Source organism: Perissodus microlepis, chromosome 13 (genome assembly GCF_051167445.1).
Source record: "Perissodus microlepis isolate ML-2025 ecotype Zambia chromosome 13, ASM5116744v1, whole genome shotgun sequence".
Classification (NCBI taxonomy): Eukaryota; Metazoa; Chordata; class Actinopteri; order Cichliformes; family Cichlidae; genus Perissodus; species Perissodus microlepis.
The window spans coordinates 27624094-27639261 of NC_140473.1; the positions used below are offsets into that span (position 1 = coordinate 27624094).

At 37.2% G+C, this 15168-nt stretch overlaps 1 protein-coding gene across 4 annotated transcripts in view; it reads left to right on the top strand.

Annotated features, from left to right (window-relative positions):
- Positions 1-15168, top strand: part of nckap1 (NCK-associated protein 1) — a 39708-nt gene that overhangs the window by 1518 nt on the left and 23022 nt on the right. For 2 of the 4 annotated variants that reach the window (XM_084949344.1, XM_084949345.1), the window contains exons 2-3: positions 6092-6109; positions 12491-12601. In XM_084949344.1, the coding sequence (XP_084805470.1) occupies positions 6092-6109; positions 12491-12601 (129 nt within the window). The remainder of the gene's footprint in view (positions 1-6091; positions 6110-12490; positions 12602-15168) is intronic. The other 2 variants (XM_084949346.1, XM_084949347.1) reach the window with 1 other exon arrangement.

A 15168-nucleotide genomic window follows, 5' to 3' on the forward strand; every position in this document is an offset into this window, starting at 1 on the left:
TTCATCTGGTTAAATGGCAGCTTGGAAAAAGTAAAGTCTCTTGAGGAAATTGGGGTCTGTATAGAGAAATTTCAGGGCTGCATTTTCCTGATCACCTTGAGAAAAGGGCTTTAGCCCTCTCCTGAAAGATAATTTATAAGGAGTTAGGGAAAGAGAAGAGAATCTGGCTGCGCTTATAAAATCTCCTTAATAACTTGACGTGGTCTGGTGTGGTGACAGTATAATGTCCCAAAGATGAATTACAAGAACCTTATCTGAGATACTTTGCCCCCCTTTGCTTTTCAGTGTTCAATACATAGGAATAAATGGCTTATAGAGTGAAATGAAGTGTCTTATTGAGTTGACACTGCTGGAGAGATGACCCAGTGTAACTCCTGCCTTTATTAAAGCTTTCTGAGCCTGAAGTAATATTAATTAAAGTTAAACCTTAAGGCTGAAAATGCAGTATTGGACAGAAATGATGCAAAAATGAATTATGGCAACCCTTCAATTAACTGTAAAGATTTGAACATGCTAAAAATGCATAGAGCTCCTTGAAGCAAGGCAGAAACTTCCTAAGAAGCAGATTTTATCACAACAGCCTGCTTTTGATCATTTTCCTTGTTGGTATAACACGGCTGATAACATATCAGGAGGTTATGAAATTAATAGAAAAACAAACTTAATTAATGTTTACCCCATCAGCTTTGTTTCACAATCATAATGATTGATTGCTGGATAGTGCATTGCTATGAGTTATGGCATGGTATTATCTATTTTCCTTTGATACAGGATGCTTTATCCTCTGCTAAAAGGAGGTGACAAGGGACATGCTGATCTCCTTTCCTTCATATTTAGAGGATCAGAATCTCACCAGCTCTTTTTATGACTGCCATGCAGGTGCTTCCTGCTCACTTTGTGCAGTTACAAATTAAACTAAGCAAAATTGACCTTTTTTGACCATAGCCTTAAAGTTTCATAGCAGAACACACCACACCCAAAAGCATCAAAAACACACCCTACTTGCATGTTTGTGGTAAGTGCCCTAAGGCTATTACAGTTGACTACAAACACACTTAAAAACCAAGACTAGATCAGAAGTAAAAAACAAACAAACTGCATTTTAGTTAACTAATATAAAAAACTAGAAATAATTTTTTGATTGTTTTAAATTTTCCAAGGCAGAAATTATGAGGATGCTTTAGACTGGGATGTCTGTAGAATTATGAGCCATTATGTGCTGATGAATAAACATCAGCACACATAATAATTCAGTAAAATAAAAATAGATACAATAAAACTAGTAAACTCATGCGGAAGCTAAAGTGACGTGGTGGGAAAATAAACTCAGTGCCCACATTGATACTACATCTGCTTCTTATTGCAATAGGCTCAGTTATATAAGACACATTTACTAATGTTAACTGACTCTTGCTCAAGTTTTACACCAATGCTTTGTGTGTGTGGGAGGAAAAAAAAGAGTAGCGGGTCTGTTTGTGTGGGATGAGCCTTTGTTGCTTGAGTATGTATGATGAATAGAAAAAGAGGGAGCGAGTGAAAGAGGCCAGTCATATCTTAGCCAGTTTTAACAAGTGAAGAGTAGAGTGTTAAACTGTCTGAAAGCCCATACTGTTTCCCATGTGTCGTTTGGAGGTGTCTTTCTACAGCATTTAATTTTCAAAGCATTATTTTTTTTGGTCTGAAGGCACCCTCATTGTGTAAAACACTCAGCTAAAATGCCACTGTAGTAATAAATTGCTGTGAGCATGTCTGTTAAAGTTATAACACAGTATGAGCAGTCAGACACTAAGATTTTGCTGCTGATTACTCTTCTTAATACGCCCTTCCTTTCCTCCCTCCCTTCTTCCTTCCTTCCTTTTTTCTTTCTGTCTGTCCCATCATCTTCATATCTATCTATATTCAAACCTGCCCCACCATAAATCCTCTGAACATATCCACTCTGACCTGTTCATATGTTATTTTAATGCTTCATTTTACCTTGTAATATTAGAAAACGTCCTAGCATCCAGTATTAGCTGCATCCCAAAGCTAGGAATGAAAGAACTGGGGCAGAAATTTGTACCAAAATCCATGGGCTCAATCTTTTGATTTGGTTCTTTAATCTTGCAAACCCTATCAAAGTTTCCTATAATATTTAATCAGTGGAGATAATTGTGTTTGCTTTGTTGTTTGGTTTCTACCTTTGGGAGATAGTAATTCATCTAAGATCACAGCAATGTTCCTATCCATTTTAAGCATATTCACTCATCACACCATCGACTATCTGCAGAAACCCTAAAATCTCTTCCTTAATTAATCTTGGCTGAGCTGGCGTTAAAGTTTTTCTTTGCTGTGCTTATCTTTCAGCCAGTGGACCTTCTAACATCATTTTACTTCTTCGGGGTATCTGTTCTTCTTAACCCCACTCACACTCAGCTAACCCCTCGTGCCCCTCACCCCAAAGCTAGTGTTAAAAATATTCAGTCAGTTTCCCACAAATGAATTAAGCTTAGTCCTAAAATAAGAGAAACATTCACTGAAGCATTGAAAAAACACATTTAGTCCAAGACTACAACTTAATCCATGTCTGACAAACTTGAGTCAAAGGCCTTTAGTTTATTGTGACTAAAATCAAAACTGGCCAATATGTAAGAATGCAGTTGTGTTGCTGAAATGTATAGAAAAGTCTTTAAACTGCTTTTCAGATGTCATGTTTAAATTCAGGATGCACCAATCAGATATCTGGATCCTGTGCAGTTCTTTGTGCACGGAAGAAGCTAACATCTAAGCGCTTGGACAGGATCGATGCGTTGGCTTCTCTCTCATATTTACTTTTATTCAGGTACTCTTATTTACTTTCCTTTGATTATGTTCTGTCAGAGACATCAGGTAAGCTAGGAGCTAGAGGGATGTTGGTTTCACTGTGGGCTGAAATCAGACTAGTACAAATAAATTAAATAGATAATGCTAATGTATTTTTTTTTTTTAAATTCTGTTGTATTCATCTTTGGCATGTAGTGTAGTGAATTTGTCCTTTGATGTATTTGTTATTTTTTTAGTTAAGTTAGAATGAAAGTTGTTTCATTAAACTTTGCTCATAAAATGATGATTTTCAGTCATTTTCTCACAGTGAGACATTTTAACTCTGTTATCAGATTGGTACTCTGTATTGGAAAACCTTTAAAGCCAAGGATTCCTCATCATGTTGGAAGTGGAAAAAGCTGGATTGGTGCATCCCTAGTTTAAAGTTCTTCAAAGGTCTCTTAAGTTATACCTACACATCTGTGACACCATCACAATTAAACAGCATCTCTGAAACGCTACTAATTTGGTGATTCTTGCAGTACTTTTGCTTTCAAGTTCAAGTTTCAAGTTTATTCATTTATATAGCACTTTTAAAAACAACAATTGTTGACCAAAGTACTGTACAATAACATAGTCAAAACAGAAGATATACCAAAGTATGATGAAATGAAGCAGTTTTGGGGAAGATAATCCAAAATAATTGTTCCTTTCATTTGGGGGCAGAGGCTTTTCAGGTTCCTGAATCCTATTTTGTTTAAACTAAAATATATATATATATTTTTTTAATTGTGTATATTGGTAAAATATCAAATATTTGTAAATTTATTGAAAGTGTTATCACTTTTACCTTCCAGAAACTTAATGCCCCTTCTTCTGTCTTTTACCACCAGCCTTTTTTTCTTCCCCTGAGCTTCAAAACCTTTTTTCGGCATCACACTCTGCATTCTGATCCACAAAATCTGGTTGCTTTCCTTTTGTTGCGGAGAAAATACTGAAAAGTATCACCTGGCCATTAGCTTACCTATTGTATGGTGGCGCAGAGGGGACATTAACACATTAATGAATAACTGCTGGGGTGAAAATTTGCAGGTTGACATTTATTAAAGGGCACACCTGATTACCAGGGGCATTTTTACTCCTCATTTTTAATTTCAAGGCTACTTTATGAGATGGATAAGGCCCAAGACCTCCATAAATTTTACATGGTTTCAGTGGCATGTTGCCCCAAAGAAAATGCAGTGCAAAGTGAATTTCATCAGAGTGCTGGCAAATTTAATATTTTTTAAATTAATTCTGTTTGATTTGAAGATATAAAATCGGCTAGGGTGAGTTCGCCATTAAGGGAAGCGCCGGCAGTTTTTCAGGTGCTTCTTATTGCTGACATGTGCTCAATAAGTGAAATTAGCTGTTTGATTTGGATGAAAACCTGCTGACTTTCATCCCTTCATGGCATCACCTTCACGTCTGTCACCACAGACCTCAAATGCCTGGTGTCACTAAAATGTTTCCTGAGGGATTCCCCATTTCCTTTATGTAATAGATGCTACCGGAAATAAAATCTGAACTTGTGAAAACAGAGCCCAGTATTAATTTTAAGTTTGCTTATAGGGCCTTGGCTTTGTAGCCAAGCTTTGATACATAAAGACAAAAACAAACAAATCATAAATCCTTAACATTTTTAATTAACTGGCGAACTGATCAATTGATTGACACCATGCAGTTGAATATACTGCATGGTGTGTGTGTGTAAGAAAAAACTCATAATATATATAGATTTAAAAGAAATGCCATATTTGGCAACATATTCATCATGAATAGAATTAAATACTAATAGAGCAGTGTATTTACTCTAAGCTTTAAATATGTGCAAAGACTAATTCCGAGTGTCTTGTCTTGTTGTTTTCTTGTTAACACTAAGAAAACAACAAACTTGTTTATAAACGCTTTATTAAAATTGTAATTGAAAAATGAGACCCGGGATCTTGGCATGGGCTTTGTATGGTGGTTGGTAGAAATGCCATAGATTATAGCTGCAGGAAAGCCAATAAAAAGTCAAAGTTAGTGCGTAGCATTAGGTAACATAGTGCATGTATTAAACAAATGACATGTATATAATGTTATGTGTTAAAAAGTGTTGGAAGAAGGTTTGGAGCTGGTGCTATCATGGAAATATTTACAGAGCGTGTACTCAAATTTGGAAACTTCGTACAGAACCAAAGATTGCATATAGGCTAAGTTACACCCATACTTTCCCTATTACCCAGATAACATGATCAAAGGATGAACTGACATGATACAGATTTCACGTCTTAATTTATTGTGCACCAGTATCTTTCAGACAAGGACAAAACAGGCATTACACAGCTTTTCCTGGCTCAGATTTGGCCTTTGTGTTGTTATCTTATTTAACAGAATCAATTCCTTTAGCTGTAATTTGTATTATTTAAATGTGTTTCATGTGGAAATACTGTAACAGATATTTGTGCCTTTGAATGTTAAGTTAGCACATCAGTTGTCACAGATTGCTTGGAAATACTGGTGGAGAGGGGGAAAAAAAAGGATACACTGCATTTAATGTGTATTTGTCAAATCCAGCCCCAGAACTGCGTAGTAGTTGTTGGAACTTGTTTGTTACAACTAACAAATATGTTTTCCTTATATTAATATATCTAAACCAGTTTGAACAAACTCACAGTTTAAGGTGTTTAAATTTTTTGTAGCTAAAACATCACCAGAGCCATTGGTGTCCAGAAATAAGTGGCTTGTCTCACACGTATCAGAGCACCACGGATGCAGTCAGGAAACACTGCATCGTCAGTTACTAAGCAACAGCCAGAACAGGAATGTGGAGCAACATTATAAAACTGCAAGGCCCAACTTCAACTTCACACTTTTCTGTGCAAGACAAAAAGGCTTTCCATGCTCTTAAAATGGATGTTATTTTCAATGTGCTGAAGAGCGTAGGTAGAATTACTACACTTTGTGTTACTTTCAAGACAGCGTGCGTTAAAATAAGTGTTAATGTGATAACATGTTGGCGCGGCATGATTTTTGTGTTTTTATGTGCTGTATTGAAACGAAATGCCAGAAGGGCTATCCTTAACAAACTCTCCAGCACGCAGGAAACACCTCAGCTGTTGTTTTTAAAACGTGCGTGTGTGTGTGTGTGTGTGTGTGTGTGTCTGAGATGGCGAGAGCGTGAGTGAGTGTATGGACGAGTGATCCAGCAGTTTGCCTGGGTGGGCTCTTTGTTTTGATTTCTTCTCTTCTTCTCTCCGTTCCAATGCTTCCCCCCTCTCCTATGCAGCAAGGACAAGTTTGGAAGGTTTGCAAAATTTATCACCTTCCACTGATGAAACCCCTCCCCTTGTCACCCTTCCTCAACTCCTTCCTCTCCCTCCTCTCCCCTGTTCCTCGTCCTCCTCCTGGCTACCTGTACTGATCTGTTGGTCCTCTCCTTTGTGCCTCACTCCTCTTCATGTTTGAATCTGAAGGCTGGGCTCCATTCCCTGTCAATTTTACCAACCCACAATGTTAATTCATTGTGTTATTCATTTGCTTATGATAAAGCATTCAGACATCAACTACATTTTTTCCCCATAAAATAAAGCCTTTTTATTTTAGTTCACATAGACAGTCTTTGAAGCAGTCCCCAAACTAGATTTTTGTCGCTGGAAAAATAGTTAACAGGTGTTTAAATCTTCACCTATGGTGTGTAAAAGTCCAGTATACATGATAAAATAACAACATAGTCCTGTATTAAATTTTATAATACACACAGTGAAAACATTTCTTTAAAAAGGCTTAAAAATATACATTATGATGGGTCATGGATGTGTTTCATATGCAATAATAGTTGTGTATATGTTTATGTGGTATAATTGTAGATGGCAACATCTTGAAAGTACCACCTAAAAAGGGTTAGGTGAAATATACTGTTTAGGACCAAAAAACCCTCTTCTATTATTGTTTTTCTTTCTTTCTAACTAAATGACTATTTAGATAATATAAAATATAATATAAAATAAAAATAAGATATATATATAAAATAAAAAACAATAAAATATAAATATAATAATTTTTAAATCTTTGAATGGTAAACAATTAGCTATTGCCATCTTCCACAGTTCATAAAGACTGCTTACCAGCAGAAGTGCCCCCTGGAGCCCTGTTTGTGCAGTGCACTTAGTACAGCATCGTTATATCAGTTTGATAGAAGGATCTCATGGCAACCACTGGTCGCTAAGGAAAAATTATTCCCCAACCTGTTGGCAATTGGTTGCTGGCGGTTGTAAAGATGCTGCACTAAAACATTCACTAACTACTGGTTGAGCGGTAGTGAAAATTGGAAAAAGTGCAGTACAAACTGGAATGGGGACCATTTACCTTCAAAGTAAAAGTTGCTTCTTTTGAAACATGTTGGTTAAAGCGGTTACTTTGAAGGTGAATGTTCTCCAAGTTTTCTCAGACAAGTCTGCATCTTATATACAACTGCGACAGTCTGCCAGTAACCAGAGCAATCACAAGGAGGCTTTTTATGCAGCACCATCTTCACGATTGATTTCACTTGCCAACCAGTCAAGAAATACACCCGATGATTTCCCTAACAACCAGTAGTTGCTGCCGACTTAGTGGCCTCAATTATTTCTTTTAATCTGTGTGATTCTGGGTGAAAGCTTCATAAATTTGGTGACTTTTTTAGAAGTCTAATTAATAATTGCATCACCCCAACATTTGCTTTTTTCAAATTTGGACTAGACATTAATTTTGCATTTTGATAAAGAACAAGCAAAATAAGGTTAACAAATGCAATAGTATTAGAAAAAAAGATTAACACTCATGCCAGCAGGCAGTAAACCAGTCATAGCAGGTTGGAGTAGTGCTTTAGTGGTTTCATATCACATGAGACCATCCATCCATTCTTTGGGGAACTTTCTGTTTCTTTTTTTTCCCAGCAGTTAATCCCTCCTTGTGAAAATGAAGGCGCTCACACTGAGAGCAATGACAGACAAAAATGAAATCATCTCAGGGAGGAGGTAGTTTTCACAGATTCTGAAGGGTCACTCAGTAGGTGCCAAGCAGCGTTCAAATATTGCATCCAGTAATTAGCAACTGTAATTAGTCCTCAGATGTGTGCTTCCTTGGCCCGCTGCTAAGTATCCCATGGTCCCCTGCCATATGTCGGTCAGTGTGAGGACCCTTTGAGAAGCTCAGCTGTTTAATTGCTGCTCGGAGTGGAGAAACGATGGTGGAGGCGAGACTGAGGTCTGTTCTGGTATCCAGGCAACAGCTCCCTTACTCCTTCCTGACCACTACTGATTCTCAGCTTATTCCCATGCCCTGTCCCTTCATTCACTGCGCCCCTCCTTCCATCCATATCGCCATCAGCCCCCACCCCACCCCACCCAAACCCAGCCAACCAGCTTATTGCACTAGCCACCACCAGCACTAACAGACAGTCCCATGCCATATGAACTCTGTCAAATTTTAACTAGTATTCATGTCTTTGATCTGTGATGCTAAGATGTTAGTTATCCAATTATGGTCTGTTCTTCTGAAAATAAAATGGTCAATAATACCCAAAGAGTTATCCTAACTGAACCCAAATAAGAAGAAATTAAAGAAAATTAAAGAAATCTCTTTAATATACTATTATACAATTTGAAAAATAATCAGAATTGGGGTTTTGCATGTTTTAGCCCATTAATTGCAACTCACTTGACTTGATATTAGTGGCAAACTATCATTCAAGTAATAGGAGTTTGTACAAAATTTTTCAGTCTGTGTTTCCTCCCCTTTTTTTAGAGCTTTTGAAGGGTTGTGGGAATGTTTTTTTGATTAATATTTAACTTTAAAGAATCAGTAGAAATGCTATATAGAATCACATGTATGAGCTCTGAAGGTGAAAAGTCAAACCGGAAGCACATAATTAAATTAAGTACATTTTTTTTATTGTGTGTTAAAAACTTAGCAGTATGTCGCTAACAGACTGGCTGAATATCCATATCAGGCAGCATTGGTCCTGTTGATTGATAAAGTGGCATTTAAACATACTGGGGACTGATGTTTGTCTGTTGTGTCAGATTACTTTTGTGTGCTAAACGTTCAAAAATTGTGACTTTAAAAATACACAGGCTATCACTAAATGCATACGTAATACATAATTACACACATAGTTCTTCTAATAACTGTTACACTCAGTTTAAAACTGTTGAAGTTGCTGACTATGTAGAGTTGTTAATGTAATTTACAACAACTATAAATGAATTGTCTTATGCTTTGAATTTGGGCTAAAACATGATAAAACACTGCGTTTAGCTTATCAATGTGATGTAGTAACTGAACAATGTCTTTTCTGCAGTTCCCCGGTGTGAGTCAGAGGGTAACTACATTACAGTTGCAAACATAGTGACTAGTCTGTTGTTGGGTGAACCTAGTGGTGCTGTCACCAGATGAGTGCTGTGTTAGCAAAGCCAGGCTTGTGCTTTTTGCAGTTGCATGGATTTAACAGTCACATCTTGGTTCCTTGTTCTTAACCTAGTTAAAATTCAGCCTGCCTCTCGTACACTTGAGCAGATTTTCACTTAGCCTTTGAACATTGTCTGGCTGCTGTCTGACCTGGTGTGAGAGAGGTGGGCATAAGGAAACAAGCTGAGACTCTAGGTCCATTCTGTCATTGATGGGTCTTGAAATCTTGTTGGTGTTGTGTGTTTGTGTCCAATCCCTTCATAGTGTCCACATGTGTTATGTGTTTCAGATCCAGCAGTAGTGAGTGCGTTTCAGCTATAGAACTGTAAGAGCTAAGCATGCAGAGCAGAACTGGGTTTTGGCTTTGTCTCTAGCAAAATGCATATACTGTAGTTGATTATGCTCGCTGGGTAGACTGGATTTTCTTTTTCATGTCATAGTTTTAGGGAATTAAAATTGTGTCTGCACAATTCTGCATTCCAAGTTGAATTTTAGCAGATACATAATGGTAGCAGCTGCTTATCACTGTTTCCTCTTTAACCGGGTTTAAACTGGCCACAAGCTTTGACGTGATTCTATAGTAGCTATTGCCATTTTTTAAATTTAAAGCGTGATTAAACTTTAAATCCTAAAAGAGAGGGCACTAATTGCCATTGTTTAAAGGCTTCAGAGTCTTAAGGCCAAACCCATTGTCAGTGATGCGGTATATTACAACACAGCTTTAAATGGAGCTACTGCTCGCTGTCTTGTGGGAGTGTCAACAAAACCTGAATCTCCAGCCTGCATTTCATCATGTTTTGATACCGAGGTTGTCAGTGTGAATTAGCATGTGTTGTTGTGTTGCGGGTTCATTTTGTACTGGCTGATGCTGGAAACCTTTCAGCGCCATGCAAACTGAAATCCAGGTTTTATGCTTGTGTTGCTGTTTGCAGGCCTGATGGGCCACTAGCTATGATTTGTTCCTGCAGTGTAGAAAACTGTTCATTTATAGTACAGCTAAGTGTTGCAGTTCTCATTATGGTAACTTCATGTTACTTTTTCTGGCCTTTCTAAATGTGTACTTCCACTTTCTAAACTTGAACATTAACCACGAGGAAGTGAATCCTCAGAACAAAGGGTCTGACCTCTTCTAGGATTGTTCCTCGGTGTTGGCAGCCAATAAACTTTACACATTCACTCTGTTTATGGCACATGCATGGACCACATCTTCCTCACCATTTGCTACTACACTACCCATAATGCATGAGAGCTGTTGCTTCCTGCCAGGCAGTCAGGGCAGACAATTCAACACCTGCAGAGTAAAAGATTAGAATATGAATAAGCAGAAATGTGCAGCTTTTCAGGTGCAGTGAATTAATTCTGCTCATGTAGGATAGAAAACACTCAACTAAGAAAAGGCTTTCTCTCTGACCACTTATCTCTATCTCTCTCTCTTTCTGTGCCCTACTTTGCCATTTCTCACTTGAAGCCTCCATGTGCCTTTAATTTCTCCCTCCTTCCCATTTTCTACCTAATTTTCTCTCTCTCTCCTGTTTCATTCCCTCTACCTGCTCATTGCTCTTCCCGTCATGTAGTGGTGTTACTAACCACTCAGAGACACAGTTTGACACTGAAACCATTGTAACCTGGGACTCTCAGTGGTTCTCAGCCTCATTTGTGTTGTTGACAACAAAGCTAAACTTTCAGGATTAATTGTTTGTAAACCATCACTAAACAATATTTAACAAAAGTCTTAAAAACTGGTAATTTAACCAAATTGTAATTTCCTAAGGAGCCGCCACCAATTGCTTTCTGAAATAGTTAATCATTTATTAAAATACTGTGGTTTGTCTTGAAAGAGGCTTTAAAGGGCTGTTTAATTCATCAAATATTCATTTCAGTTAAAGTTTTAGCTTCAAAAACTATTAAAACAATCTAGATGATTATTATGCCGCATTCTGTTTTGCATCAATGCTTTTGTTTTGTGTTTCAGCCCACCAAATTTACTTTTGTCACTCCAACAAGCTCAAATTGACTCCCTGCCAGGCGTTCAGCTCTTTCCTTCTTATTTATTTTCATTGGAATTAGAATTAAATTTCAAGGAAGTCCACTCGGAGGAAGTTTAAAACGTCTATTTACTTAAACGTCTTGAGTAATCGTGTGGAATAATAATAATCTCGTTACTGATCATAATAACACAATAATGCAGATTTCAACTGTAACCAACCATGGTATTTATTATTATAATTTACCCTTTTAAAAACATTTTTTAAATGAAAATGCATAAATAATTAGGTCATAATGTGTAAAAGTAATCTGTAAGTCAAAATCCCCACTTCATACCTTTCATATGATGTCATAGAATGGACCCTAATATCTTCCTCTCAGGGAGACGAGTTTCAGTCATAAGTTGTCATATTTAACTCAAGACAGAATTATTTTTGTAGACTTAAGTCTGGTAGTCATTTAGTTATCAGTGAGGAAAAAACATGAGGTTCATAAAGCCTGGTGAATTATGCTACCACCACCCTGACTGCAGAGTTATATGTAATTTCATATGTACTAAAACAGATATTAAAATATTACCAGTTGGTACATATTATCAGTTTTAATACTAACTACTAGTACTTAGTACTAGTACTAGAACTAAAATAACCATGAACTAAATTTCAATTAAAATTCTGTCAGTTATTGGTTATTATTCACAAAAAGCAACCGTCTAATCAGTAGAAATGAGCCATTTTAAGTATTTATTCTATTTAAAATCTCTAATCTCTACAGCTCAGCAGCTGAGAACCACTGATAAGTTCAGGCTCTTGCTCAGTTGAACCTGGTTTATCCAAACATGAAAACCGCAGACTTCCAAACTTTGTTCAGCCTGGTGGAAATCTACCCTATCAATCCTTTTTTTGGCATGTGCATCTTAATGGAAAATAAGACTGCACATGCCACTGCATCAAGTTTGTGTGTGTGTTCGTTTTCATGTCTTAAATATGCCTCTGGTTTGGAAACACCACTGAATATATGCAGTGCTGATATTTCATTGACTCAAACGCCTCTTCCGATATCAGTCCTGGGATAAACCAGGTTTCACTATGAGCACTAAATCCAACCCCAGTAAATACAACAAATTTAACATGCCATACTATAAGAAAGTGAGAAAAGGATAAAAAAGCCAGGTGTTTCAGTAGCAGCACTGTACTTGTCATATTTTTTTTTTCCTCTCTCTCCTCACGTCCTCTTCTCTTTTCCTCCACAGGCATGTGGCGATCCCAAGGCTAAGCCCTCCTATCTCGTCGATAAGAACTTGGAGTCTGCCGTTAAATTTATTGTCAGGAAGTTTCCTGCAGTGGAGACGCGGAATAACAACGTGAGTATTCCTACGTATATGTCTATTATGCAAAGAGAAGTGGAAGGAAAAAGTGTCTTTTTAGCAGGATAGAGGATTTGATTTGTCTTCGTTACTACACACTTTGAATCTAGGGTGCAGCTCTATTTTTATGCTCTCCATATCTTCTTATTGTTGCATTTATAATTTGCTATCCTGTTGAAAATAAATAAATAAAAAAGCTCCTGCACTACAAATATAGGGCAGAAATACACCCAGGCACTGTCATTTATTAAAAGATCTTATTAAATGGCATGCATTACATTATTGTATAAGAAAAGGTTAAAACATCATGTTTAGTGTTTCAGATAATTTGTACAGAATGTAAAAGCAGCTGCTAATCAGTTGAGATATAAAAAAAATAAAGGAAAATTAGTATTAGAAGTATTAGTTTACAAACGAAATACTTAAGAAACATGACACGTATTTTTGCTAATTTAATTCTATATAATGTTTAGCGAGATATTCACTTGCATTACTAACTTGTTTATATAAACTCTGTCTGGCAATTGCCAAATTATGTTGTTTCTGAATGTGATTTATACTTTACTTTTTTTTTTTATTGGACTTGTTTATTTGTTTTTTCATTAAGCTTACTTCCCACTCAGGTAGCTACATCACTCTGATTTGGTGCTTCAGTAAATGTTAAGCCCATTTTTAGGTGCCTAGCAGTCAGTGTGGGAGATTCCTGTAAGGTAACAAACCATTGTCCTCCCTGACACCCTGTGTCAGGAAAATTACTCTTCCATTTATTAATTAAGCCCGCGTGTACTTTAATCTTGCATTGGATTGCTCAGCTAGCCCCAAAAAACTGCTGGAGTATTGTTGACTGCCCGTGAATCGAGTAGGGTTTCCATGTGGCTGGTTGATCTGGTTGTTTGGTTGGGTGCCTTTGTTTGTTTCCTTGCTTTTGGAAACTTTGATCTTTTGTTGAAGATCTGAGGATTTACTTATTTATTTAAGTTTTTCCCTATTAGAGTGTGCCTGATAATTTTACAATATTACAAATTTTTACAAAAGACATCCCCACTTTTCCTCGGGTGGCCCTAATCCTCTTCCATAGTCATGTGACCATGTAATGCAATTTGAGTTGGGTTTAATTCTAAAAAGAAATGGGTCAACATAGCTGAGAAGATGGTTTCCCACAGGTTTAGTTTTGTGTGTGTGCTTGTGTGTGCACATTTTCTTAAAAGACTTATTTGGTGACAAAGAAACTGAGAAATATAATCAGCTACCTCACGATTATCACAGCTTTCTCCAGAGCATAGAAAAGACTTCCATCATTAGTTCCAGCTCAAACAGCAAGTTCAGTTCGTCCGATGGCGAGACTCTAACCTTTCTACAGAGGCAGCCAAGTTAAATTAAAGACTGCCACTATAGCGGCCCAGCCAGGGAATCAAAATAATGAGATGAGTAGGGCAGTGACTAAACTTTCAAAATAAGAGCAAGGGGAATAACTGCTGATTACCGAGGACTTTGTTCTTTCAGACAAGTAAAAAAAAAATTAAATAAAAATGAGACAGAATATGCATGAGGATCTGTTAATTTCCAGTGGTGGCTGGAAATAGGCTGGCCAGGTAAAGACTACACTGGTGTGATGGCGTTGGGTATCCAGCATCTCTTACAACTTTGTCAGGTGTGTGTGTGTGTGTGTGTGTGTGTGTGCGCATGTGTGTCAAGTGAACTAAAGTCATTGCTCATCAGATTTTTCTTTTTAGCTTTACTTGTTAGCATATGGCGTTTGTGTCAGAGCACCATTTAGCAAAAAGCTGTTTGTGTGTGTGTGTGTGTGTGTGCGTGCGCGTATGTGTGTTTATACTGTGTGTGTAGCTAACTGCTTTATTCAGTATAACTGTGCTTAAAATGTGTCTCTTATGTTGTTTTTCTGCTTTGTTTCTGTGTTTGTTTGTGTTCTGCATGCTAAACTTGGCTTAATCCGGACTTGTGCTTTTTGGTAAGTTTTTGTATCTAAGTTTCTGTAACTTTTTGAGTTTAATTTAAGCACTTAAGTTTTGTAATATTATGTATTTTTATTTGTACCTGTGTTTGTTTTTGCACGGGGGGGATTTACTTATTTATTTTGGTTTTGTTTCTTTTTGTTTTTTTAAAGCTCTTTTGGAGTGTGTTTTGCTTTGCTCAGCTTTCTCTGGCAGCATTTTTATTTTCTCTTCTTCATCCTGTGAATGACTGCATGGCTAGTTACCCACCTGGCTAGTTGGTTAGGTTTGCTTGATGACTGATCAGCTGGTGTTTGAATGACTTGCTGACTGCATGCAATAAGGAGTGTCACTCAGCAGGTAATCGAAATTGTGCAGGAAAAACTGTTTTGTTATTTGGTTTTTGTTTTTTAGGAATTAAAAAATAAACAGTGATTGTTCCACTTTTAGTTGACTTGAGCCAAATAACAGATGTTTGAACTCCTTGTTGCAGCAGCAGTGTTTCACGCTTCCTACACTTGTCATGTTTTGACCTTTTTCCACCTTTGCCTATTAGGCCAGTTCTGGTTTAGGGTGCGGTTCTGACCTCAGATTGCTCTGGAGCTGGGTTAA